General features: G+C 50.9%; 1 protein-coding gene and 1 long non-coding RNA gene across 2 annotated transcripts; both read right to left on the bottom strand.

Moving 5' to 3' along the window:
- Positions 1-782: 782 nt before the first annotated feature.
- On the bottom strand, positions 783-19785 carry LOC106731521 (uncharacterized). The gene is made up of 14 exons (XM_075909721.1): positions 19724-19785; positions 17377-17503; positions 16631-16770; positions 15063-15266; positions 14636-14785; positions 14312-14491; positions 11780-11896; positions 10997-11146; positions 7571-8559; positions 6498-6642; positions 4438-4652; positions 3953-4171; positions 3306-3412; positions 783-910 (listed from the first exon to the last, which is right to left on the bottom strand). The coding sequence occupies exons 4-9, from the start codon at positions 15235-15237 to the stop codon at positions 8297-8299; spliced, it is 1035 nt and encodes a 344-aa protein (XP_075765836.1). The 5' UTR covers positions 15238-15266; positions 16631-16770; positions 17377-17503; positions 19724-19785; the 3' UTR covers positions 783-910; positions 3306-3412; positions 3953-4171; positions 4438-4652; positions 6498-6642; positions 7571-8296.
- Positions 19786-21342: 1557 nt separating this feature from the next.
- Positions 21343-23085, bottom strand: LOC142820508 (uncharacterized). Its single transcript, XR_012897729.1, has 3 exons — positions 22925-23085; positions 22638-22778; positions 21343-21519 (listed from the first exon to the last, which is right to left on the bottom strand). It is a non-coding gene; the product is annotated as an uncharacterized LOC142820508 (long non-coding RNA).
- Between the last annotated feature and the right edge of the window lie 3786 nt (positions 23086-26871).

Genomic DNA, 26871 nt, shown 5'->3' with positions numbered 1-26871 from the left:
TCTGGACTGTAGGCCGGAATTTGCCCATCCCCTTGCTAGATGCTAAAAACTGGGTCAGTTGTTGGATGCGAATCCTTCAAGGACAAGTCACATGCAGCAAGAAGCTTACAGAGAGAGCAACAGACCAATATTCAGCGTGGTGCCAGCAGGCATTGTTTATTGGAAGAGACATGAAAGTGAAATCCTTTATCCCCTAGGGACACAGTGTGGAACCATTGGTGTTAATGGTGGTTTCCTGGCCAGCAGGCAGTTTCAGTTACCTTCTCAATTAGCTCACCTAATTTCCAGTGCTAATCATTTGTGTAGTGTCGCTTGGCTGCTTTATTGCAATGGTCCTCTATTTATACTGCACACAGTAATGAACACACTCTCATTCTTACCCTCTAGCACAGAGGAGGCAGCTGGCTTGCCCTTGTAGAGGGTTATATGACCCAGCTGGACAAGCCTGTGGAACGGCTGTACCCTTGGGGCAGAAATACCCTGATAAAAGAAAGAATAAGGCAGAGTCAGCAGATTCTTTCAAAATCAGGACTAGCGGGCAAATTCACCCTGTCCCAAAACAGGCAATGCATAAACCCCGAGGCTTTGAGAAGATGAAAGAGCTGTGATGTCTCAGGTTCTTGCAGCCTGCGATGGAGTTCTTTTCATGACCTGCTGAACTCCCAGACTCTGCAATGGAATTTGCTTGACTCTAACTCAGACTAGTAATAAGTCATCAATTATCTTGATATGAACCAAGATCTGCAAACAATCTACCTGCAGGACAGGGGCCTCCGGTCTCATCTGGGATGTGAATGCTGGCAATGGTGGACCCCAGCGTGCAGTAGAATCCTTCTTGGCATTGCCCTGTAGGGGCCTGGAGGCCAGTGGAGTTGCAATAATGTCCAGGTAGACAGGGAAAGCACTGGGTCTGTGAGAAATAAATGAGAATATCCACTTTTTCACCTCTGGACAGATAGGAAAGAGTACTGCAGAAAGGGACCTCAGGAGTAGAGTGGTTAGCTAGCCAAATATGTCAACAGTGTAACACCGTTGGAAAAAAAAAGCAAACATCATAACATCACTCTAATGTATTAACAAGAATGTTATAAACAAGACATAAGTAGTAATTCTTCTCCTCTACTCTGCACTAATTAGGCCTCCACTGGAGTATTGTGTCCAGTTCTGGGCTCCACGTTTCAGGAAAGACGTGGACAAATTGGAAAAAGTCCAGAAAAGAGCAACACAAATGATTAAATGTCTAAAACCATGGCCTCTGAGAGAAGACTGAACAACTTGGGTTTGTTTAGTCGTTTGAAGAGAAGACTGAGGGAAGAGCAGGGTAACAGTTTCCATGTCTGTAGAAGGTTGTTAAAAGGAAGAGGGAGAAGTTCTCCTATCCTCAAAGGCTAAGGCGAAGCTGCAATGGACTTTAATTACAGCAAGGGAGGTCTAGGTCGGACATTAGGAAACATTTCCTGTCGAGGTCAGTAAGCAGGAGGGGAAGCTGTGAAATCTCCATCACTGGAGATTTTTAAGAGCAGGTTATACAAATGTTTGTCAGATAATACTTAGTCCCACCAAGAGAACGGGGAGACTGGACTAAATGACCTGTGAGGTCCTTTCCAGCCCTATGATTCTATATGAATCCTGCCTCTGCCACTGATTCACTGTGGGATCTCAGGTCAGGCACATCATCTCTGTGAGCTTAAGTTCCCCATCTATGCAATGGCAGTAACTTTCCCATCTTGTAGGGATGCTGTGAGGCTCATTAAAGTGCTTTCATAGCCTCAGATGCCACGGTCTCTAATTTTGGGATATTACTTTTTTGCTGTTCTTCAAAGAAAGGATGCAGGAAATGCTAAGCATGTAATCAGTTGTACATGTTACTCGGGCAGCGAGGCACTTGTGACAGGAGGAGGTCACAGAAGATCCCTTGGAGTGCTTCCTGGGGTGCTGCCAAGGTCACTGCTACTCACCTTCCTGCTCTCTGGGGCTTCTCGCTACCCTGTCCCACTGGGCCAGCTCCCTGGTCTCCCCCAGCCAAGGCACAGAGCTGAGATCATGCCTCCCCCCAGGAGCAGTACAGACACTGAAGTTCTTCAAGTCCAAGGAAAATGTAGTTTTGGGTTCAGCTTCCTCGGAAATGGAATCCCAAATGAATTACTTAGGTAAGCCCCTTTAACAATGAAAGGAGGATGTACACACTGAATGCTCCCCCAGGTAACAATTATTTACACTGGGCTTGATAGTAAATAAAGTGATTTTATTAAGTACAAGCAACAGGAATTAAATGGTTATAAGTGAGAGCAGGCAGAGCAAAGTAGATTACAAACTTAAAACAACAGAAAAAGCAGAGCTAATTCTAACCTTAAAATCTCAGGACAAACTTATTACAAAGTCACCCTAAAACTGTTTTTGTTCCAACTAAGTTCCTTCTCCCTGGGGTCTTTGGTTCCCTCTTTTGGATGTGCCACGCCAGCCAAAGACAAAGACCTGCTAGCTTCCTATTGTTTTATAGAATCCACTTTGGGTGGGAATTCTGCTTCTATATTCCATCCTTCGGCTACATCTCCCCTGTAGCCTTCTTGCAAAAAAGCTTATGCAAATATAGCTCGGTGTAGAATATCTCTGCATTTCATTTGCATAGTTAATGAGCTGCCACTTTTGCGCAGGAGGCTTTTGCACAAAAAAGAGCCATGTAAACGACTCCTTTTTGTGCAAAAACCTCTTCTTGCGCAAGAGCCATTCTTCCTCAGGTCCTCAGGAAGAACGGCGCTTGCGCAAGAGGGGTTTTTTGCTGAAAAAGGAGCGATCTACATGGCTCTTTTTCGCTCAAAAGTGTCTTGCGCAAAAACAGCTGCTCATTAATTATGCAAACGAAGCGCGATATTCCATGCTGAGCTTCATTTGCATAAGCTTTTCCGCAAGAAGTCTACAGTGTAGTCATAGCCTTAGATGGGAAGTTACCTGGCCAACCCCTACCAGTTAGGGAGGTCACATGCAGGGCCGGCTTGAGCCATTCCTGCCCCCCGGGCAGCGCTGTGCACCTTACAGCTGCAATCGAGCGCACAGTGCCTGATGGCAGCTCTAAGGAGCGCCACGCAGCCCCCGGCCCCAGCAGATTATGACATGAAGATTGGTAGGTTACTGATGGGTTACATGAGGCAATTTGTCCCAAACGTCTTCGACTTACGTATATTTGTATCCATAAATCTATTTCAGAAAGCATGGGGAGGGGGAAGCCTTCCATCACAGCACTAGGTGGACTTAAGCTCTCCAAGTGCACAAACACCATTGCTAGTTTACCCTGTGCATTTTCCTACCTCTGAGCTCAACTTGATTTTCATGCTGAAGGTTCCCACAGGACAACGGCTGGGGACAGCAGTGCCTCTTGGACAGTAGTGGCCTGGAGGACAAGGGCCAGCCTGACCTGAAATCAAGAGGGGAGAAAGGAGTGCAGCTGGTTAAAGGCTATTATGGAAATTAGCACTACAAGCATTCAGTGCTTCTGTAATAGCCATAGCAATTCAAGCCAGCAGCAATTCATCTGTAGATTTCCCACAAGTCTTTAATTTTCTCCCATTGAAGATGGTTGAGCTACCATACAGGGCCATTCAGCTATTGTGTCCTCACAGCTAGAAAAAGTGAGTGGGAATCTGAATTCACTCCCCAGCTCAGGGAATGAGTGTGATCTAATGATGAGACCAGGGAACAGAGAGGCAGGATTCTAGCTAGTTGTTGGGACTGGGAGGCAGGACTCATCCGGTACAGAGTCATTTCCTCACAAGTCACACATCTGGGGTTCAACCAGCCAGAGGGAATTTTGCACGGGGCTAGAAAGGCAGAATCTAAAGAAGCAGCTGAACCAGGGGGCTGAAAAGATCAAGGCCTATGGGCCAGATGCCAAAGGGGGCATCGCCACAGCACACACAAAATCCAGTGTTGTTTAAGCAAAAGAAAAAGGCAGCACCTTGGAGCTTGGCCTGTGGATCAGGCCTGTCTGATCCTCGTGTACAGTAGTAGCCTTCCCAGCACTCTCCAGTCACGTCTGTCGCATTATGGTACAGACAGAACTTCCCTCCATCACAAACTCTGCACCCAGTGCTGCTCTCCAGCCCTTGCTCGGGGCTGTAGGTCCCTGGTGGGCAAGGCTGCCAATCTAGACCTGTTCCTTTGGGGCAGAAGAAGCCTGCAAGGAGAGAACAGTCACATTTATGGGTGGGAGAGAGACCTAAAGAAGACAAATCAGTAACTGGGATTTCAGCACATTGATTGTATAGACTCCCTAGGGTCACATGGGCTGGTCTTGTCAGACTGAACATGGAGCTGAAGGCACAGGGACAGGACTCATGCCCTGGTTAATTTTCCATGGCTCAAGCTCTGCCCTGCACACAGGGACTTAACCTCTTCGGAAAGCAGGGAACAATCTAGCCATTTAGTGGATGCAAAACTCACCTTTAGGACATAATTGTGGCTTCTGAAGAGGGACACAGTATTTACCCTCTGGGCAGATGTAGCACTCTTCTCCATGTGTCTGTGGCATGTAAGTGCCAGGGGAGCAGGGGACGGGACTCTGGCTTCCCAGGGGACAGGAGTGTCCCACGGGGCATGGAGCTCCTGAGAGACCATCGGTGGGTGCTGGTGTTCTGGCTCCCACTGTGCAGTAAAACCTGGAAAAGCAAAAGGAAAAGCAAAAGGAAAAGCAAGCTGTGACAGGGCAGAGGCGCCCCGCACTCCGATCCCCCTGGAAGCTGCCTTTGCGGCGACCCAGGAGTCTAAGCGAGAAGCCCCAGCACCAGCCACACTACGAGCGGTGGCGTGCGGGCAGGAGCCGGAGGTGCCGGGGACAAACCGGGTGACCCCAGCGCGGGGCGAGCGGCGATGTGCCGGGTGCTCCTGGGCCGCGGCGGCGGCAACGCGCCTGCACCCGTCGAGACCACGCCTGACATCACGCGGGGGGCAGCACCAGATGGCGGGTACGCCGCCCTGCTGAAAGTTGACCTGCGTACAGGGGGAAGAGCCCCCCCCTGGCCACAAGTGGCGCAGGGATTTAAAAGGTCGGACGCCAGCGGCGAGAAGGGGGGGAAGACCGGAGAGCATTCCTCCACACGGCTGCCCAACGGACGGGACCCAAACTGTGGAGGTAAGCCCCCACATCAGCGAGACAGCGGGGCAGGGAGAGGAAGCAGCCCAGGGCAGGCGAAGGGAGCTTGAGGGCTGGCGCCAGCCGGACCGGACGCCGTAAGTGTTCTGAGTCCTTAGGGCCCTGGGCTGGGGTCCGTGAGAGGGGGCGGGCCCGGACCCCCCTCTCCCTGCTACGGGAAGCCTGGAGACCCCTGGTGTTAAAGGGGCCCCCTGGGCCAAGAGGATATTTGACTGGGGACGCCAGACGGCGAACCACTGGGTGAGGGGAGCACGAGATGCCGGCGGAGAGCACAGGGTGCCAGTGGGTGCTCCGATAGAGTCCTTTACACAAGCCATCAAACATCAACAGCCTCAGGTGAAAAACAATCCCCTAAAGGCAGCAGGTGGGTAACTGACTGAACAGCGACTGTGAGAAATGCCCAAGGCTCGGCACACAAAGCTGCTGGATCCTCTGGATATCTATGGAAAGAGCATTTCTGCAGGTCTGATAGAGTTCTTTGAGGAGGCCAACACATATAGGGATCCAGTAGATATAGTGTACTTGGATTTCCAGAAAGCGTTTGGCAAGGTCCCTCACCAAAGGCTCCTAAGTAAAATAAGTTGTCATGGGATAAGAGGAAAGGTCCTTTTGTGGATTGAGAACTGGTTAAAAGACAGGAAGCCCCCCAAGGTCTGTCCTGGGACCAATCCTATTCAACCTATTTATAAATGATCTAGAGAAAGGGGTAAACAGTGAGGCGGCAAAATTTGTAGATGACACTAAACTGCTCAAGATAGTTAAGACCAAAGCAGACTGTGAAGAGCTTCAGAAAGAGCTCACCGAACTCAGTGATTGGGCAACAAAATGGCAACTGAAATGTAATGTTGATAAATATAAAGTAATGCACGTTGGAAAACATAATCCCAACCATACACACAACAAGATGGGGACTAATTTGGCTACAACTACTCAAGAGAGATCTTGGAGTCATTGTGGAGAGTTCTCTGAAAATATCCACTCAATGTGCAGCGGCAGGCAAAAAAGCAACTAGAATGTTAGGAGTCATTTAAAAAGGGATAGAGAAGAAGATAGAAAATATCTTATTGCCTCTATATACAACCATTTCCCCACCACTCCCTCCTTCCCTTATTTATTCTTGGTTCTGGACTTCCAACACTCTGGTCATCTGAAGAAGTGGGCTGTGCCCACGAAAGCTCATGATCCCATCTGCACGTTTTGTTAGTCTTGAAGGTGCTACTAGACTATGGGTTGTTTTTAAAGTTTTTCCTGTTACAGACTAACTCGGCTCCCCCTCTGAAGCTTTATTGCAATTACAGGAGAGGTTGGCACTGGGTTACTGGGTAACGTTTGTGTACTGCTCTGTCCTTACCCTGGGCTGCAGTGTCCTGATGGTGTTACCAGTCCAGTGCTGTTGCAGTAGCGTCCTCCAGGACAAGGCTGGCATCCCCGTAGATTCTTATTCCCTTCGTTGCTTGACCAGGTGCCATGTGGGCACAGAGATGGAGTGGGTGTTCCTGATGAGAGAAGTGCTTCAGAGCCCCTCGGCACAAACAGGGGGAGAAAGCAGCAAATCACACAGATGGGCGTTGAAATCAGCGTGAACTGGTCATAGACATTGGATTGGATTAAGCCTGATCCAGGAGCAGCGTGAGCCCAGCACAGCTGTATCTAGTTGAAGTGTACGCAATGACTGTGGGCATGCATAGGAGTACAGGCTACAAAGGAGCAAGAGGAAGCCGGTCCAGTTGTTCAGGTCCTAGCCCGGACTTGAGTTCACGTCCCTGCTCCTCTGCAAATCTCTTATGGAAAGTCACACAGGGTCAGATGGAACATTAGGCAGCTGAACACTAGGGATATAAAATCTATATCTAGGGATTAACCTGTTAACCAGTTAAATGTTAGCTTAACCTCATGTTTAACCAGTTACCAACTAAGCGGGATCCCCAGCCCCAGGGCTGCTGCCACCAGTGACAGGTGACTCCTGGCCCCAGAGGCTCCGGGGGGGGGGGGGGGAGGGGGCTGCTGCCTGCTCCCGGCCTCCTGGAGCATCCTGCTGCCCATGGCAGGCCCTGGGTGGGAGGCTTCTAACTGGTTAACTGGTTAACTGGTTACCCGTTCACATCCCGACTAAACACTCTTTAAAAAACTGAGATTTGGCCTCTCTGTGCCTCAGTTCCCCACTTGTAAAATGGGGATAATAGCACGGCCCTACCAGGAGGATAAAGATTGTGGGGCATTCCGTTACTCTGGGAATGGGGGCCATATAAATACAAAGACAGAGCTAGCAGCTAGTGCAGTTCCAGACTCCTTCTGCCAAAGGCACTGTAGGAAGTGTTAGTGGAGGATCTGGAATCTCAGTCTCTCTGCAGGAAACACAGCAGAGCAATCCCAGTTCAAGCTTCACAGAAATATAGAAGAATTATGTTCAATAGGTCACTGTACCTGCAAGACAATAATGTCCAGGAGGACATAGGAGCCCTGTTATTCCATCTATAGGGTCTCTTACTTGGGCACTTCCCTTGCACCAGAATCCTTCAGAGCAGTCCCCTAGAAGATACACATTCATACATATAAATGAGGACAAAAGAAAATAATGAGGGTCTAAATAAAAGTTCCAGGATACAGACGTAACGTGGCAGCCTTAGTTGGAACCGTGATATCTTCCCCAACCTGACTCAAAGGAATGAAAGGAATTACAGTGTGATTTGTTCCTTCCTTAGCAAAGGATTTATTGTTACATAAACACCTGTCTATCAGGAGAAGAACTGAAACTATGAACTAATTTCAACTAGGCCACCAAACAGCTACGATCTTGGGCAGCTACAAACCCTGAAGATATTCACACGGGTATCCTAGAAGCTAAAGTGTTCCATTCCCTTCATCCATTCTTGCAATTTTACTTACTGAATGGAGCCTTTCCTTCATTTTAGTTCTGATCAGGAAGGGGAAGGATGGGCCAACTGTTCATTTTAGGCAAATATCCCAAGGCACTTTACAAAGTGGATCTTACTCACATTTAATAGATGAGCAAAATGAGGCACCAACAGGGGAATAACGTGTAAGGAAAGTCCGTGCCTGAGTAATAGACCCCAGGAGTTCTGTCTCCCAGGCCTTTGCTCTAATCATCGGGCAACACCCCCTCCCCTTGACCCCCACTCCTCATGAGACTCACCCAATTCGGTCAGATTTCTTCCCAGCGCTGAATGCCAACGTACCTGTGGGGGCTGAGAGCCCAGGAAACTCACAATATTTTCCAGGTGGACATCCCTGACATTCCTGGATATTCTTCAACTTCTGCCTGGAACCAAAAGTACCTGGGGGACAGCTGTACTGAGTGCTCTGGTGAGTCCCAGGGGGGCAATAAAAGCCCTGTGGGCATGGGTAAAGGGTGAAATCACTGACTGGCCCTTGGCTGTTGTCACAGTAATAACCTGAAGGGAAGGCCAAGAAAGAAGAACCAGCTTAGTTACTAGGAGATATTAGCGACTAAATCTCTGCTCCAACAGACTCTTCAAAAGCTCCTAACTCACTGGTCCCCAACGCGGTGCCCGTGGGCGCCATGGCGCCCGCCAGGCCATTTCTGTGTGCCCGCCGAGTGACCAGGGCCAGCCCTGCCCCCAGGCACGTGGTGCATGAGCAGTGCTGGCCCCTGGCTGCTCAGCATATGGGTAGCCCCGCCCCCGGGTGCACGGCGCAAGGGCCCCTGGGTGCTTAGCATATGGGTAGCCCCGCCCCCTCGGCGCGTGGCACATGAGTGGCCCTGCCCCTGGGTGCATGGTACATGGGCTGTGCTGGCTCCGGGCATGTGGCGTATGAGCATCCCCCCCCCTCGGCACGTGGCACAGGAGCGGCGCCGGCCCAGGCGCGCAGTGCATGGGTGCTGCTGGCTCCTGGGCGTGCGGCACAGGAGTGGTGCCGGCCCCAGGAGTGCAACGCATGGGTGGCACCGGCACCGGGCACGCGGTGTATGGGCAGCCCCGCCCCCGGGTGCCCGGTGCGTGAGTGGCCCTGCCCCCGGGCGCCCAGCAGCCCCAAAAGGTTGGGGACCACTGTGGTAACTGGTCACTCAAGGAAGAAATCTGTTACTAATCTTTAATTATTTTATTGATCTCAATCACACCACTGTTGGGACTGATCGAGTTTCCCCACCACTGCATGCATAGATGCCCGTGGTCTCCAGGGTACGGGTCACTGGCCATTACGAGAGCACTTACATCCCCAAGAGAGCTGTCTTTCAGATGTGTGTTTTCACTTGCATTTGCATGTAACCATTTCTGCCTATATCCCTTTTACCTGGACTATGGCCTTTGTTAGGAAACTGGTTTTATTTGTACTTTTTTTTGTAAGCTGCCTCGAATATTTTAAATGGAGAGGCGAGATAAAAATATTTAAATAAATTAAATAAATATAAACCAACTCAGTGCTATGTTTGAAGGCAAATGTGTGTTTATCCCTATTAAATTAATCAAATGTAATACACTGACTTATACAAGAGTAGCAAGCTTAATATATTCTGTGAGTGCCCAGCAGCAGGGATGGCACATTGCAGAAATATCTGGGGAGCCTTGGGGCTGGAGTTCATGGATTGTGACTTGGTAGGTGAGATTTGGAAAGACTGTACTGCTGAGGAAGAGAGACTGGTGTGGCAGGGAGCTAATGCACAACCTAATCTCCAGCAAATCTCATGCATGCTGAGGCATAAGGGGAACAGTGGTGCACAGACTTGGGTATCCCCTGCAGTGTGTATTTCAAGTTTCCAAAGCACATGGCCAAAAAATTCTGATCCACAAACTGATCTGTGATCATCCTTACTTGAAGCAGCAGCAAAATCAAGTCATATGTGGGGATTGCTCGCAGGGATGGGGGGGATCAGGTTGGATAAAGCCGTAATTTTCCCTCATGTGCAGAAACAACCTTGAATCCAAATATTTTGTGTACAAGCTTCAGAAACGTGCTGCTAACTTTAATGCTGCTGGTTTCATCTCTGAAATGCCAATAGATAGGCTCCTCCTAGTGGTATTTGCACCCAGGACCAGATGTTGGCTACCCAATGAAAGCAGATTGAAGGTGGAGCAGGCCTACCAGGCAGTCCCCTAAATAGATATCCAGACACTTGACGGTGGTGAGAGACCAGAACCTTCTCCCACAACAAGACTTGTGAGCGAGGGGCTGACAGCCTGCACAGGCCCTGAGTGGAGGGGGTGGGGGAAGAGAAGGAGGGCTGGCTTTGTGCTCCGAAAAGGGGTGGGGCCTCAGGCAGAAGGGGCAGAGCCAGAGGCAGCTAGCCCTATGTGCTGCCTGCAGTGCAGTGCACCCCCCCTTCACCCCCGCAGTCCTCAGAACTTCATGGAGTGTGCGGTATGGCGCAGCGGGGTGCTCCAGTGGTTATTTAAAGGGCTCAGGGCTCTGCCTGCCAGAGTAGCAGTAGTGGTGGCCAAGAGCCCGGGCCCCTCTGAATAGCTGGATCCCAGGGCAATTGCCCCCTTTGCCCACCTCCTTGCTTCTGATCTAGTGACCATCTCTTTGGGAAGGTGCATTGCATAGGGGCCAAGAGGGAAAGTCACATGTACTGGGGAAGAGACTGACTAGGATTCCAATTCTTAGAGATTTGCCTGGAGTGAATCATTCTCTGTACCTCCTGTCTGTATCCCCATTCCCCATTGCTGAAAGGGAAACACACTGGATTTTCACCATCAAGCCAGTGAGTAACAAACACCCTTGCTTAGAACAAGTTCCTGGCCAACATGCAGGTGCTACTCTGTGTTTCCCAAGATACTCTCCCTCTTCTCTTTGGCTCTCACTTGTCTGTGCCATTGGACTCACCCATTCCCTGTACTCGATGCTGGGGTTTGCTCTCGTGTGCCTTACCTTCCTGGCACTCTCCAGTGGGGGCACTGAGGCCGGAACCCGCACAGTAAAATCCAGAGGGACAAATCTGGCATTGAGAAACCATGCTCTGCCCTAGCAGGTTGGAAAAGGTGCCAGGTGGACAGAGCCTGGGCATTGTTGACCCCGCAGCTGGGGGAAGAAAAACAAAACATAACAAACTGACTCTGAAACAGTCTAAAGGCTGCTGCATCCAGGACAAAAAGACTCAAGTAGCCCAGATCAATACAGAAATAAGAGTTGATTTCTTACGGTGTGTCTACACTGCACTGTAACGCAAAATAAAATGCAATTTGAACTACGCAAATTGCTTATCTTATTTCGATGCTATTTCGAAATAGCTCGTTTCATCATATTTCGAAATAAAGCACAATTCTGAAATGTCCCTTAGTACTTGTAGAATGAGGTTTACAGGAATGTTGGAATAGCGAGCCCAAAATAACGGGCTTGCTGTGAAGACTCGGGATACTCTGGTATGCCGAAATAGCGTTGCAGCGTAGGCATACCCTTATGAAGCACTTTTCACCCATAGGTCTTTAAGTACCTTGAAAAGGAGACTCCGCATCACTAGTCCCCAGGCTAAGTCAGAAAGAGGGAGGGACTTGCCCAACACCACACAGCAGACGAGGCAGGAACAGAACCCAAATCTCTGGCCACTGGCCCACCCTGCCTTTCAACGCTTTGCTGCAAAATCTCTTCTCCGCAGGCTAAGCATTTTGTGGCTTGGAGTTCCCACTCCTGGCACAGGGTCCTCCAGATACTCACCGCAGTAGCTGCCCAGGGGACAGATATTCCCAGTGACACCCTCAGTCGGTTTAGGGCTGGATGCTCCTCCCGTGCAATAAAAGCCGGTAGCACATTCCCCGCTGGGCTCAGACAGACCTGGGGGATGGAGAAGACACAGAGGCTCAGCCTAAGGCCAAAGCCTTGCAACGGTGGCATGGAAGCAGCAGGAGCAAGTCAGGCCAACAAGTCTGCAAGGCAGCAGGCTCAAACCTTGCCAAGGAGGCAGCATCGGAAGAGACAGCTGAGCTCCTGGCCTACACAGGAGCGCTGGCGGATCCCCACGGCTCAGCAGCAGCTTTGTTCCCCCTGATAAATATTACGCTAGGTGATGAAGTTATTTCGAGGTAGTGTTACACTGCTGTCCCGCTGAAGGCTTTCTTACTCCAACTCCTGTAACTCTCATTGTACGAGGAGGAAGGGAAGGTGGAGGAGGAGTGCTCTGTTTCAAAATGAGTGCCATGTAGACGCTCCCTATTTGGAAATAAGCCACGCAATGGACATACCTCAATTTGTGTAGCTTATTTCGAGTTAAGCCCTGCTGCACAGCCAGTTCTGGCCAGTGGGAGAACAATGGATCTGTAGAGAGAGGACCCTGGTGACCTGACCAGCTGGTTCCAGCCTGGGCCCAGGGAACAAAGGAGGGGGATTGAGAGAAGAGGTGGTGAATAGAGGAACATAAGAACATAAGAACGGCCATACTGGGTCAGACCAAAGGTCCTTCTAGCCCAGTATCCTGTCTGCCAACAGTGGCCAGCACCAGGTGCCCCAGAGAGGGTGGACCGAAGACACAATCAAGCAAATTGTCTCCTGCCATCCCTCTCCAGCCTCTGACAGACAGAGGCCAAGGACACCATTTTATCCCTGGCTAATAGCCTTTTATGGACCTAACCTCCATGAAATTATCTAGCTTCTCTTTAAACTCTGTTATAGTCCTAGCCTTCACAGCCTCCTCTGGCAAGGAGTTCCACAGGTTGACTACACGCTGTGTGAAGAAGAACTTTCTTTTATTAGTTTTAAACCTGCTACCCATTAAACAGGTACAGAAGACAAAGGACAGGAGAGGAGCTGCTGGGACAGAGATATCAGAGGCTCAGCTAGAAGATTGTGCACTGGGCAGAAAGAGCAAACAGAGCCCCCCAGATGCAGGGGAGACTCAAACATGGTGTGCTGAAGAAGGCTGGGCCTACAGGCCCTAATTGTTACTGCCTTGTGTTCAGATGTTCAGCAAACTCTCCTATTTTATTCTGGCTGAGAGAGTTGCTCTGGTCTAGAGAACAGGGTTACATTATTCCCTCTGCAAAAGTGACGAGGAGTCCTGTGGCACCTTATAGACTAACTGAAGTGTAGGAGCATAAGCTTTCGTGGGCAAAGACCCACTTCGTCAGATGCATCTGACGACGTGGGTCTTTGCCCACGAAAGCTTATGCTCCTACACTTCAGTTAGTCTATAAGGTGCCACAGGACTCCTCGTCGCTTTTGCAGATTCAGACTAACACGGCTACCCCTCTGATATTATTCCCTCTGGCTGCGTCTACACTGGGCCACTTATTCCGGAAAATCAGACGCTTTTCCGGAATAAGCTGCGAGCTGTCTACACTGGCCCTTGAATTTCCAGAAAAGCAATGACGCTCTACTGTACAAAATCAGCTGCTATTCTGGAAAAACTATTCTGCTCCCACTCGGGCATAAGTCCTTATTCCGGAACACTGTTCTGGAAAAGGGCCAGTGTAGACAGCCCAGTAGTCTTTTCCGGAAAAGCGCGTCTACTTTGGCCACAGACGCTTTTCCGGAAAAAGGGCTTTTCCGGAAAAGCAGCCTGCCAATGTAGACGCTCCTTTTCCGGAAAAATTGAAAACGGAATAGTATTCCGTTTAAGCATTTCCAGAAATTCATGCCAGTGTAGAGACAGCCTCTGGGAGTGGAGGCCGCAGGGGCCCAGAGTGAGGAGACTCCCTGAGGGGACCCACAGTGAGAGACAGGCATGCTGAAGACTCAGAGAGGTGCAGTTCCATGAGTTAAAGGAGCTGACCCCCAAGAGAACCCCGAGAAGGGGCTGTCACGCTGAAGGGGGATCCCCCTGGGGATCTTACGGGGCCACGAGTAGGCCTGACCTGTGAGTCTGTGACACACTAATAATAGCTCATGTTAAACACACCAAAATGGCATTGAAAGAATAAAAGAAACAGCAGGGGAAATGAACGACCGGCCATGACAGCTCTATCTCCAGCCCAAATGGAAGCCGAGAGTGGAATGAGTCTGAGGCGACACCCTGGCCTTTTAGAGCCAAGAGTTTTGGACAGTTGGGCTGGGAGGCTGAGTGACTCACCCAAGGTCATGGAGAGGCCTGTAACAGTCAGGGATAGATCACAGGTCCCCTGCTCCCTGATGGGAACTCAAGGTGAGCCCTGTGGCTGGAGGCAGGGCTGGAATAGCAAACTGACTGGGAAACAGAGACAAATATTTGCATCATCTCTCTATCCTCCGCCCCAGTTGGCATGGCTGTCGCCTCACCTGACGCATGGCAGTAAAACCCTGGAGGGCAGGGAATGGGCTCCAGGCTGCCCGCGGGGCAGTAGAATCCAGCCATGCACTTCCCTCCGGTGGCTGTGGCTGGACACAGGCAGTTGGCATTGGTGTAATTATCCAGGTCGAAAGGCTGTGGGGTCCATGCAGCCGACACACAGAACCAGCCTGCGCAATGAAAACACAAAGAGAACTGCAGCAGCGGGGCAACCCACTGTGTTACAATGGATAAACGGGGTGTATGAGCTAGCAGCAACCTCACAGGGCCCTCTCCGCCCTCTGAAACATGCAGCCAGACGGTTCTGGACTCACCTGCATCACACTTCCCCGACACAGTCGTTAAATTCTCCTTCCCACAGTAGTGCCCTGGAGGGCAGGGCAGGCAGCTGTCCAGGCTCTGGGTCATGGGGTCAGGGTTATAGTAACCTCGGGGGCAAGGAAACTCAGTAGCGAACCTTGTTGCTTAGAAATAAAGATAATTTTTTGTGGTACTTGTGGGACATAAATACAAGCCCTCCTATAAGCTCTCGCATAATAACGCTGCCCTTGTTGAGGTAGCTCAGATGGCAATTCCCAGTCGGTCTCTGGTCTCACCTGAGGTTGTGGATAAGGGGGATTCCAGCCAGTTGCATTCATGATTTGTGTGATCCAGACACTTATTCATGAAGAACTGGACTGAGACCCACTAGCTCGTTTCTCAGAGGCCACTGTTGGCCCAGGAGCAGGGCTTGCGTCTCACCTTTGGGGCAGTAGAAGCCAGGTGGGCAGGGGTAGGCATAGTAGCTGGTGGTGTTTTCAGGGCAGTAGTAGCCAGCTGCACACGGCAAACACGCAGCTTGTCTGGTGAGGTTGTTGTAAGTCCCTGCAAGGCAGGGAAAGGGGTAGCTGGTCCCTTCTGGGCAGAAGTGGCTCATGGGGCAAGGTCCTCCTTTGTGCCATACATCTATGAGGAAGAAAGTGAAAAGCCGTGGGAACAAAGACTGTGTCCAGCTACTGGGTGCATCTCTTTTGTTGTGTTCCTTGTGATCCCACAAGGGAGATGGAGAGGAGGCAGTGTCAGGTTAGAAAATGACCAGACAGCACCCTCCAGGGTATGTGAGCTATGGTGTGACGGGGCGCCGCGGCCCCGCACTCTAAGTCCCCCGGCGCCGGCTCTGTATGGGGCACGACGAGAGACCAGGCGCGGCGCGGCCTCGTTTCAAACTCCCGGACTCCGGCCAAAAGGGGATGGGGTGGGGCATTGACGGGGCATGCTCGGTGTGCTCTCGGGCCGCGAGGACGCTGAGAGGGGAGGTGCCCTGGCATGTTGTAATGTCAGGGCGCTAAGAATCAAAAGGGACCGGACTGGAGAGGGGAGGGGAGGGGAGAGGAGTCATGGGGCTACACCCCCTCGAATATTCTCCGGCTCCAGAGGCAGGCTCAGGAGGGACAGGAGGGAGGCAGACCAGGAGAGAGGAGAGGAAGCAGCCCAGGGCAGGGCGTATTACGGTGGGAAGTCCCGCCAGCTGGACCGGACCTGGACAGGTCCACGTCCTTAGGGCCCTGGGCTGGGGTCCGTGAGTGAGGGTGGGCCCGGACCCCCCTCTCCCTGCTGTCGGAGGCGGTGCGAGAAGCCCTGGGCACAGTCGGGGCAGGCTGGCTCAGGAGCTGAACACCGAGGAGTGGACTTAAACGAGGAGACTTGGCGCGGGTCAGACCCTGGTACCCATGCCGGCACAGGAGGGTGAGGGAGAGTGAGAGGTAAATAAAGGCACAAGTGGGCTAATCGAGGTCTACACATGTACATATGGGAACGATCAGTGCAGTGTGCACACAGCCCTTCCTCACAGGCAAGGCTGAGCCGAGTCCCACCCTATATCTAGCCTCCCTCTGTTTTTCCCATGAACTTAACCGGGTGCAATGCCCAACAGACCCACAACTGGGATATTGCAGTGTGCTGCCCAACACCTGTGCATGGGTTGCTACCAATATCCTTCCCTAGAGGGCAATGCACATGGCTCATGCAAGAGCCAAGCCAAACACATACAAGGGAGTAAGCAGATAAAAGATCGGGCACTGTTCTGCTGGTGACAGCGATCCAGAAGCTGAGTGCGGCAGACAAGAGTCGTTAGGGAGGGAGACATCAGAGGTAGTGGAGGGAATGCTGGGAAGTCAGCCCTACACCTCAGCTCTTTATGTTGGGCCCCATGAGTCCAGGCAGCAATGCCTTCCGCCCGATAGTGAACGCCGAAAGCGGGGGACGGCACCACTTACAGGGAATCACCCTGGCTTAAAATTGTTCAGACCTTCATTCAGTGACACCCTGACCTTCTGGGGATGAGGAGGAGGCTCCCGAGAGGCAGTAGTAGCCAGCTGAGCAGGGTCCTGACGGGGCTGCGAGGCCGGCTGAGCTGCAGTAATAGCCAGGTGGGCACACGGTGCAGCTGGATTCTAGCCAGAGGTAGAGCCTGGGGGGACAATTGAGGCATAGCTGGGAAAGATGGCAGGCTGCAGCTAATCCCCATTAGCCACCAACACCTAGCACCATGTGCTGCGATAAATGTTCTGCTTTACAGCACCCACTGCTCTTTATACATATGGGGGCAGGGATCACTCTTCTCCCATCCAGAAACCACAGCATGATACAGCTCCACTGCTTCTGTAACACCCCGGCAATCCCACCACCTACCCCTCACTCCCTGGCACCCAACCACCAGTACTTGTCTGTTCCTGTTTCCAGTCACACGCTGTCCCCAGTGTGGTTTGGACCTTGCCCTGTGCTTCATTGCATACAGTCGGGCAGCTGTATCACCAATGTGCTGGCACTAGCACTGCCAACAAGCCTTGACCCTCAGGCTCCTATAGTCAATATAGGCAACTGCCCCATGAACCATGCACCATTGCACTCTGCTGCTGAAAGAGTAAGCATGAGAAACCACCTAGAGGGGAGGGGAGAGACCACAGAAGTGGGGAAGGAATGCATATAGCGCACCTGCCCTTGGGAACACCAGGAGAAAGACAGACAGACAGAGCCTCTGTTTCCAAACCAGCATGACCACAGCCAAAGAGTTCACCTGTCAGAGAACGTGCCCACAGGGCATGGCAATGGGATGCTGGTGCCAGCTGGGCAAAAGTGCCCAGGTGGGCATGGGCCTCCGGTGCTTGTATTGGTGGCTCCATCAGGGTTTGACGTACTGGCTCCTGTATTGACATACAAAGGGGAAATAAATCCAAAGCGACAAACATTGCAACCCTTTGGCCTCTTTGGGCCTTGTGCTGGGGTGGCCACACTATGGCTTATGAGCCACATGTGGCTCTTTTACAGGCAAAATGTGGCTTGCAGAGCCCCTCCCCCCTATTCTTCACTTACCAAACTGGGGTGCTTCTACCCTGCAGTGGGGTGGTGGACTAGGGGCTTCTGCCCATTAGAGGGGGGTGAGGTCTAGGGGCTACCGCATTGCAGGAAGCATCTGCCAAGGCTCAGGGCTTCAGTGCTGCTTCTGCTGAAGCCCTGAGCAACAGCAGGCATCTCCTGCTGGGCTGAAGTCCAAAGCCCCACCCTCCTGCTACAGAGCAGAAGCTCCAAACTAGTGCACTTGGCACTTGAACCTCTGAGGGTGATCGTATGTGAATCAGTAAGTTCGGTTCCCCTGGCATACACAGAGGGATGTACTGCGTTTAACCCAAGCTCTCCTGGCACTGAGATGCAAACATCACAGATAGATACTTGTTTCTGAATATTCCGTCTGGACTGGACTCCGGCTAGGGGAAAATCTTAGAATTGGACTCCATGTCAATAAAATATTAATGAGAATTGAGAGAGAAAGAGTGAAGTGCACACATGGGCAAAGATCTGAAACTAATCTAAGGTGTGGCCAGGCCTAACAGTTCCATACAGGATGGCTGTGTCTAGACTGGCCAGTTTTTCCGGAAAATCAGCCACTTTTCCGGAAAAACTTGCCAGCTGTCTACACTGGCTGCTAGAATTTCCGCAAAAGCACTGACTTCCTACTGTAAGAAATCAGTGCTTCTTGCGGAAATACTATGCTGCTCCCGTTCAGGCAAAAGTCCCTTTTGCGCAAAGCTTTTGCTCAGAAGGGCCAGTGTAGACAGCTCAGATTTATTTTCCACAAAAAAGCCCTGATCGCGAAAATGGCAATTGGGGCTTTTTTGAGGAAAAGTGCGTCTAGATTGGCACAGTCCGTGCCAATCTAGATGCTCTGTTCCAAAAATGCTTTTAATGGAAAACTTTTCCGTTAAAAGCATTTCCGGAAAATCATGCCAGTCTAGACGCAGCCCATGAGTTCAAGCCTCAAACAACCATGAGAACTGTTACCTTTTTAATAGGTTTGATTTGATGTGTGTCTTGGTATCAGAGGCCTTTGGCTGCACTTGCATCACTTTTCAGCCTTTGATCCATAACCATGAGAGCTAGAAAGAAACTTAATAATCCCCTCCCTGCCCCCCAACACATACACACACAATACTGAGAATCTCATGAAATCACATGAATCTCAAGTTGCAGTTGGGAGAGGTCCAGGTTGGATATTAGGAAAAACTATTTCCCTAGGCGGGTGGGGAAGCACTGGGATGGGTTCCCTAGGGAGGGGGTGGAATCTCCATCCCTAGAGGTGTTTAAGTCCCGGCTTGACAAAGCCCTGGCTGGGTTGATTTAGTTGGGATTGGTCCTGCCTTGGGCAGGGGGCTGGACTGATGACTCCTGAGGTCTTTTCCAGCTCTAGGATTCTATCCAGGGGCTTGAAGAAAACCCATCCAATATTTTGGAGCACAAAGACTCATCAGCGAGAAACCTATGTGGTTTGGTAAACAAAACCTACAGAGTGTTTTGTGCTGACTAGCAGCACAGGCTGTAGCCAGAGCCCAGAATTGCTGTTGACCTCCTCTCATTTTGCAGCCCCTGGCTCTGAGAAATCTGAATTCTGATTTGGTATGAGCAGCATCACAGAGATGCTGAGGCATCTGCTCATGCACCAGAATCAACCTCCCGTATTTCACAGATAATTTCCATTACTTGCCAAGAGTCAATACAGTTTCTAGCCACATCCTGCCAAATAAACACTCATAATTTAAGGGATTATATTGTTTGTTATGCCAACAAACCATGCCAACACCATCATTATGAACTCCTGTTCCAAAACCTCTGTCATCACCTCGTATTTATGCTACTGCTCCAGCTTCCCACTGCATTGCAACATGCTAATCTCACACCAGCATCCTCCCATTGAAAGCTTCTATACCAACCTCATGCCTCAGTAACCTGATTGCAATGTCTCTTTTCAGGAGGGGACAGGACAAATTAAACCGACAGGGCAGAGGAGCTCAGGGAATAGGGAGAAGAAAAATATCAAAGGACCCTGGTTCTTCTGCTCCCTTTGCCCATGGGAATGCTACATCAAATACCTGCTGTGCAGAAGAATCCTGGTGCGCAAGGGCCACTTGGGAAGGATAATCCCCATTCTCCACAAAACATCCCTGGAGAAACACACAGGGGACAGATTATCATGTAAGTGGAAAGAGCACCGGGAGATCCAGCGCACAGTTTGCGCTTCTGAGCAGGCAGAGGGGGAATCAGTGAGAGATCCCGTAACAGCCTCACCATCTTTCCCATTTAAACTGTGCTCCTATGAGACATCATGGATCTAAGAGCCTCTTAATCTCCCCCAGGGCATTAGCAGACACCCATTCACAACGGGGACACTACAGATAGCAAGTAAGTATGTTTTGATTGGATTGTTTATTATATATTTGTTTTGTGGAGGTAAAATGCATTAATTAGGGCATGAGTGAGGAACCTAAGGCCTGGGGGCTGGATCTGGCCTCCAAGGCTTTGGGCTCCCCCCTACCCCAGCATGGGGAAGCCTGTGCTCCACTCCAGCCCCTCTGCCGTCCCTCTGTGCAGCTGTAGCGCGCACACACACGCACGCACACACACAGCCTGCCCAACACCCACCCACCCACCCACACACACAGCCTGCCCAACACCCACACACACACACACACACACACACACACAGCCTGCCCAACACCCACCCACCCACACAGCCTGCCCCACCCCACCAAGCTCTGATGTGCCAGGGGAATGTCTTTCTCCTTCTCACATCAGTAAGGGTATGTCTACACTAGCCCCCTAGTTCGAACTAGGGAGGCTAATGTAGGCATTTGAAGTTGCAAATGAAGCCCGGGATTTAAATATCTCGGGCTTCATTTGCATCTTGCCGGGCACGGAGTTTGGACTAAGGGGGATTTAAAAATGGCGGCGCCCGGGAAGATGCAAATAAAGCCCAGGATATTTATATCCCGGGCTTCATTTGCAACTTCGAATGCCTGCATTAGTCTCCCTAGTTCAAACTAGGGGGCTAGTGTAGACATACCCTAAGGGTTTTGGGGTTTTTTTTTTGCCTTCTCACTTGTTTGGGCCCCCGACTGATTTTTCTGTGGGTCAGCAGCCCCTAACCCAAATTCAGACATTTCTCAGGAGGTGGGGGAATTTTAGTCTTTGCACTCCCCAGCAGGACCCCTATGATGGTGCTGCTCATTCCTCCTCTTTCTTCCTGCCGGGATCCCCATTTTTCTTCTGGTGTGGAGTTTCCCCTTTCTTGCCCATGCTCCCAGGAATTGAGTTCTCAGCAGCTTTCCCTGCACTCTTCTGTACTGGGACAGATTCCCTGCATACCAGGTTGCAGTACAATTTGGCCCTGCTGTGATGGAGGGCCATATGGGTCAAATTTGAGCGGCATAGTAACCATGCAGCTGGAGTGATGCTTTGGATCATGTTGGCAGCACCTGTACTGATCCAGTACACAACTGCTGCTTAAAAGTAGTCAGCCCCCACCCCACAACTTACGGAATTGCAAGGAAGTGGAAAAACTTTGACTAAAGGGTTGTACCACTGACCTCCCCAATTGGCAACACTGGCCGTGGGAACAGAGGTAGTACATGGAGTGGTGTCTCTCTTTCAGAGTGGTCCACAGGATGGGAGAGTTGACAATTACTGTGTTCAGAGGGCTCCTTACCTGCTGGGCACCACAGGCACTTTTCAGCCTGACTGGTTCCATGAGATGGGTTGTAAGTCCCTGCTGGACAAGGGTAAAAGCTGATTCCAGTCTTCTCGGGACAATAAAAGCCAGGTGGACAGTGGTGAATTATGCCGCGCTGACAGTGAAATCCAGCTGGACAGGGAAAGCATTTGTCTTGACCTGAGAGGGCAGTTCAGGAAAGGAAAGAAAAAGCACCACTGAGCAGACTCACTTCTGTAGGACTCTGTCTTGCCTGGTTCTGGACTTGAAACAGGATTGGAAATACCCTAAAAATGGTATTTCCTTTCCTTTCCTGGTTTCACTGGTCTGCAGACATACTGCAAAGCTCACGAGGTAGCTTGCTCTAGCAAGCGTTCTAGCCCTGGATTGCAGGGCCAGGAAGTTTGCAGAAGCATCTACTTTTCAGAGTGCTTACCCAGAAGGCTAGCAGCCCCTGGAAGAGGATTTCTACTCATCCCCAGCTCTGCTCATTTAATGGATGAGGAAATCTGGTTGAGTATTTAACAGCTCTGTTAATGTACAACATAGCTGCCACTTTGCTTCTGGGACTTGGACCATGTATGGAACGTGGTCCTCTGGGACATCTCCCCATCACACAGCATCCCCATCAACTGCGGCATCCTTATTCCATTACAGTGCAACAGCCCTGGAGCTATTTGGAGACATATTTGTGTCTCTCAGCCTTGTGGAGCTGACAGCCTCTGTGGACCCCTGGGCAAAGTGTGTGTGTGGGGGGGTCCGGCTCAGTGCTCCCAGAAGGGGCAGGGCCGAGGGTGCCAGGGGTGGGGCCAATGGCGGCTGGCCTTCAGTGCGGCGTGGGGTGCGATGCGCCTCTCCCAATCCTTAGTGCTGCCCAGAGCGCACAGCCTGGCGCTCCAGAGCGATAATTTAAAGAGCCTGTGGCTCTGGCTGTCACTGCTGCTACAGCCCTGGGGCCCAGGACAACTATTCCCTTTGTCCCGGTGGCAGCAGGCCTGTATGGGACTGCCCCCACGCCAGTCAGAATGGGTGAGATCCGGCTTTGCCGTTGAGGGGGTTTTATGACTCTGTAGGGGTGAACGCTGGGCACACGGCTGACTCCCAGGAGGCACAGCTCTGCTGGACTTTAGAAGTGTTCCATTCACTTACACCAGCAAGTATTCGGCTTGGAAGGCTCATTGCACTGTGATAGGGAAACAGGACACTACCACGGGGGCCATGCTGTGCAAGCTGGATTGCTAGATCCCTCCCACGTAGAGAGCAGCGCAAGCAAAGCGTCACTCTCCCCAGCTCCAGACCTGTTGCATTGCTATAGTCCCCATCTGGGCAGGGGGAAGGTGCCGCTGAGCCTGCTGGGCAGAAGTGTCCTTCAGGACAGCGATCGCCTGTCACAGCATCCAAGGGCCTTGGGGTCTGCGTCCCTCCTGTGCAGTAATAGCCTGAAACAGAGAACGCAGGGATCCCATCACACACCTTGTCTTGCTGCAGCAGTGGGAGGGTACCCAGCAGAAAACAATAGCCATTAAAACGGGGGGGGGGGGGAGTCAACTGCCTGGGGGTTGGAAAAGCCGAAACCATGTCTTACCTGGTGCACAAGGCGCTGCGGGGGAAGCTCGACCTGCCACGTTGCAGAAGAACCCAGGGGGACAGGGCAGACACCAGGTGGCATCATGGGCTCCCCTCCTCTCATTCCAGGTTCCAGCAGGACATGGCATCTCCCTCGGGTGTTTCGTGCCAGCAGGGCAGTAATACCCTGCTAGGCAAAGATCACCAAAAGGAAGTCCCACCTGGAACAAAGGAAACAGGTTAATATTGTGCCTGAATCACTTCATGCTGCGTAAGAAGGGCGGCCTCCATCGGCCAGTCCAATACTCACAGGTGAGGTACTGTTGGACCCTTGAGCACAATAGTGTCCTGGCTGGCAGAGCCCCTCAGGCACGGCCAGACCAGCTGTGCTGCAGTACATGCCTGCCTTGCAGGGTTTGCAGGATCCTGCTCCTGTAGCACTGGGCATGTCCATATAGGTGCCCTGCACAGAGAGAGCAACTGAAGCCCTCTGAGGGCAAGAAGTCTCCAAGGAAGAACGTTTAGATGGAAGGAAACACACTTGACTCTTACCACTGGACACGGGAGAGGCAGGATACTCTGAGCTGGGCAGTAATGTCCTTTGGGACAAGTCACAGGCTCGGCCAGGCCTGTCTGATTGCAAAATGTTCCCTCTGGGCACTTCCTGCACAGAGACTGACCAAGGGCCTAGAGGGAGAACAGCAGGAACTGAGCATTAGAGCACCCACTGGTTCAAAAGGAGGGTTGCGAGCAATGGGAAAGGAAGTGTAGGTGTAACAGGCTGCACACCCTGTTGTGGATAACACCATGGGTGCATCTAGACTGGCAAGATTTTGTGCAAAAGCAAGTGCTTTTGCGCAAAAACTTGCCAGCAGTCTACACTGGCTGCTTGAATTTGCGCAAGAGCACTGACTTTGTAATGTACAAAATCAGTGCTTCTTGCACAAATACTTTCATGCTCCTGCTCGGGAAAAAGCCCTCTTGTACAAGAATACTTGCGCAAGAGGGCCAGCGTAGAGAGGGAAGAACTGTTTTGTGCAAAAAAGCCCCGATGGCTAAAATGGCGATCGGAGCTTTCCTGCGCAAAATTGCGACTAGACTGGCCACGGATGCTTTTGCACAAAAGCCCTTTTGCACAAAAGCATCCATGCCAATCTAGATGCACTTTTGCGGAAATACTTTTAACGGAAAAACTTTTCCGTTAAAAGTATTTCTGCAAAGTCATGCCAGTCTAGACGCAGCCCATGTGTCTGGCTAGGACCAACAGGGGTAAGGTTTCCAAGGCAATTTAAAGATATCAGAGCAGCTCCCTGTCCCAGACCACAGGTCAGACTGTCCCTCTTCCACCCCACTCCAGACATGGGCAGAATTTAGTCTGTCACACCTGGGGCGAGTGTCGAGTTTAAGAGAAAACCTGAAGCCAGCAGAGTCACTCAGTCTGGTGCTAACATCTCTTAAATATCTGCTCTACTGATTCAGACTCTGAAGGCTTCTGTGTTCCCAGAATAGGTGTAACTTAGTTCACGGCACTTACAGGCTGGAAACTCCCAAGAGGGCAGGGTTCTGGTCTGAAAGCTCCTGCCAGAGAATAATGCCCCTCCATGACCACCTGCTGAAGGGCAGTTTTGGCAGCTGCAGTACAGAAGTAGCCAGGTTTGCAGGGTCCGGTGGGAGCCTGGCTGTTTATCCCATCACAGTACAGCCTGGGTATGGAGAAAAGCACAAATCATAATTAAAAATAGTTCCTTTCGCCACAGGAAAGCACTGTCTTGCAACAATAAAGGACGCATTAACTGATTGGAAGCACATAGGACCCATGTGCATGGGTCTTGTAGGGATTACACAGGATGGGCTATTCTTTTTTCAGAATGTAATTATTTTAATCAAGACAGTAAACTTCTACATTTAACAGTTTGGTAGAGAGAATAAAGCTTCTTTCCTCTTAGTAGCTGTTAAGGAAACATGAACCAAAACTTTTCAGTAGTGGTCAGATAAACTCACTAATGTTCACAGGTTCTTCCCCCCACAGCCCACAAACTTCTAGCTTCATGACCTTGGGTGGAAAATTTCACAAAGGAGATAGTCTCATGAAATTCCTGGTAGATTCCAGTTCCTTGGTGGAACACAAATATTATCATATACGTCTTTCTTATATTGTTGTGTATCTTACTGGCTGCAAACAGGGTGCACAAGAATGTAGTAATGTAAAATACCAAGGTGAAGGGATGGTTTGGATTCCCTCTGAGCTTTGGGTCTTATCCAGACTTATTGTCCCCTTCATAATAAAGTACAAAGGAAATTGCACGGACCAAACAACACCAGATATCACACTGACAGCATTTACTAGAACACTTGGGCTACGTCTACACTGGCCCCTTTTCCGGAAGGGGCATGTAAATTTCACCAGTCGTCGTAGGGAAATCCGCGGGGGATTTAAATATCCCCCGCGGCATTTAAATAAAAATGTCTGCCGCTTTTTTCCGGCTTTTAAAAAAGCCGGAAAAGAGCATCTACACTGGCCCCGATCCTCCGGAAAAAGTGCCCTTTTCCGGAGGCTCTTATTCCTACTTCAAAGTAGGAATAAGAGCCTCCGGAAAAGGGCACTTTTTCCGGAGGATCGGGGCCAGTCTAGACGCTCTTTTCCGGCTTTTTTAAAAGCCGGAAAAAAGCGGCGGACATTTTTATTTAAATGCCGCGGGGGATATTTAAATCCCCCGCGGATTTCCCTACGACGACTGGTGAAATTTACATGCCCCTTCCGGAAAAGGGGCCAGTGTAGACGTAGCCAGAGGGTGTGTCTAAACTACATGGCTCTGTCAATGCTGATCAGCAGAGGGAAATGAAGCCGCTATTGTGATCATCTAGTCTGCCCCCCTGCGTAACACAGGCCAGCAAGCATCCTAAAATAATCCCTAGAACAGAACTTCTAGGAAAACATCCCATCTTGAGAATCCACCATGAATTGTTCTATGGTTAATTACTCTCACTGTTAAAGATTTATGCCTTTTCCTGTCTGAACTGCTCTAGCTGGCTTCAGTTTCTAACCATTGGAAGCCTTGGCTGTCAATGGGAATGTCACACACTGAACAATGGGGAGAATACCCCATCCAGCCTACACCACAAACGGTCTCTCACTGACAGGGTCTAACATTAATCGGATGGAGAGTCTCTGGGTCTGGGATCCTGCACTTTGGATTCAACAAACCTAACGTTAAGCATGTGAATAGCCAAAGAGATCAGTCTCACGCTGAGGGTCCCTCACTGCGGAGTCTCTGACGATCACATGCGTTTACAGCAGGAGAGAGCAGTCACACGGCATCCTTGTAAAACTGAGCAATGTTCTTCTGCAGGATGGAAAACTCACCCAGGTGGACAGTCTAAACACTGCTCCAGGCTCCTCAACCCACTCACATTACTATAGGTCCCTGGAGGACAGGGTGTAGGCAAGGGGGAGCCAGGTGGGCAGTATGCTCCCGCAGGGCAGATATCACCTGTCACGCCATCCATAGGCAACTGAAATTGGAAAACAGACCCGTTAAAAGCATTTGCGGAAAATCATGCCAGTCTAGACGCAGCCATTGGGTTTGTAGGCCCAAGCAGTGCCTCAACATCCACACAGCTACTTCTAGGTAGTAGCTGGAGCCACCTAGTGCAAGCCTGACAATGTGGGAAGCTTGCTTCCAGCTGCAGGGCAGACTGACCCTGGAGTCCGTCACACCTAGCCAGTGAAATGGAGTCCAGCTCTGAGTGGGGAAGGACCTAACACGCAACTTACCGGCGTCACTGCTCTGCCCTGGCAGAGGAACCCAGCCTCACAGAGGCCGCTGGGGCCCGTCTGTCCTTGACCAGCACAGTAGAATCCACGTCCACACGGGCTGCAGTCTAGCAATGCTGCCAGCTTCTTCCTGGTACCATAAGTGCCCGCCGGGCAGGGCTCAGGACGGGAGCTGCCTGTGGCACAGTAAG

The sequence above is a fragment of the Pelodiscus sinensis genome, chromosome 26, assembly GCF_049634645.1.
Source record: "Pelodiscus sinensis isolate JC-2024 chromosome 26, ASM4963464v1, whole genome shotgun sequence".
NCBI lineage: Eukaryota > Metazoa > Chordata > Testudines > Trionychidae > Pelodiscus > Pelodiscus sinensis.
Note: the sequence above shows the minus strand (reverse complement) of the source record. Positions and strands in the feature narration are given on the sequence as shown.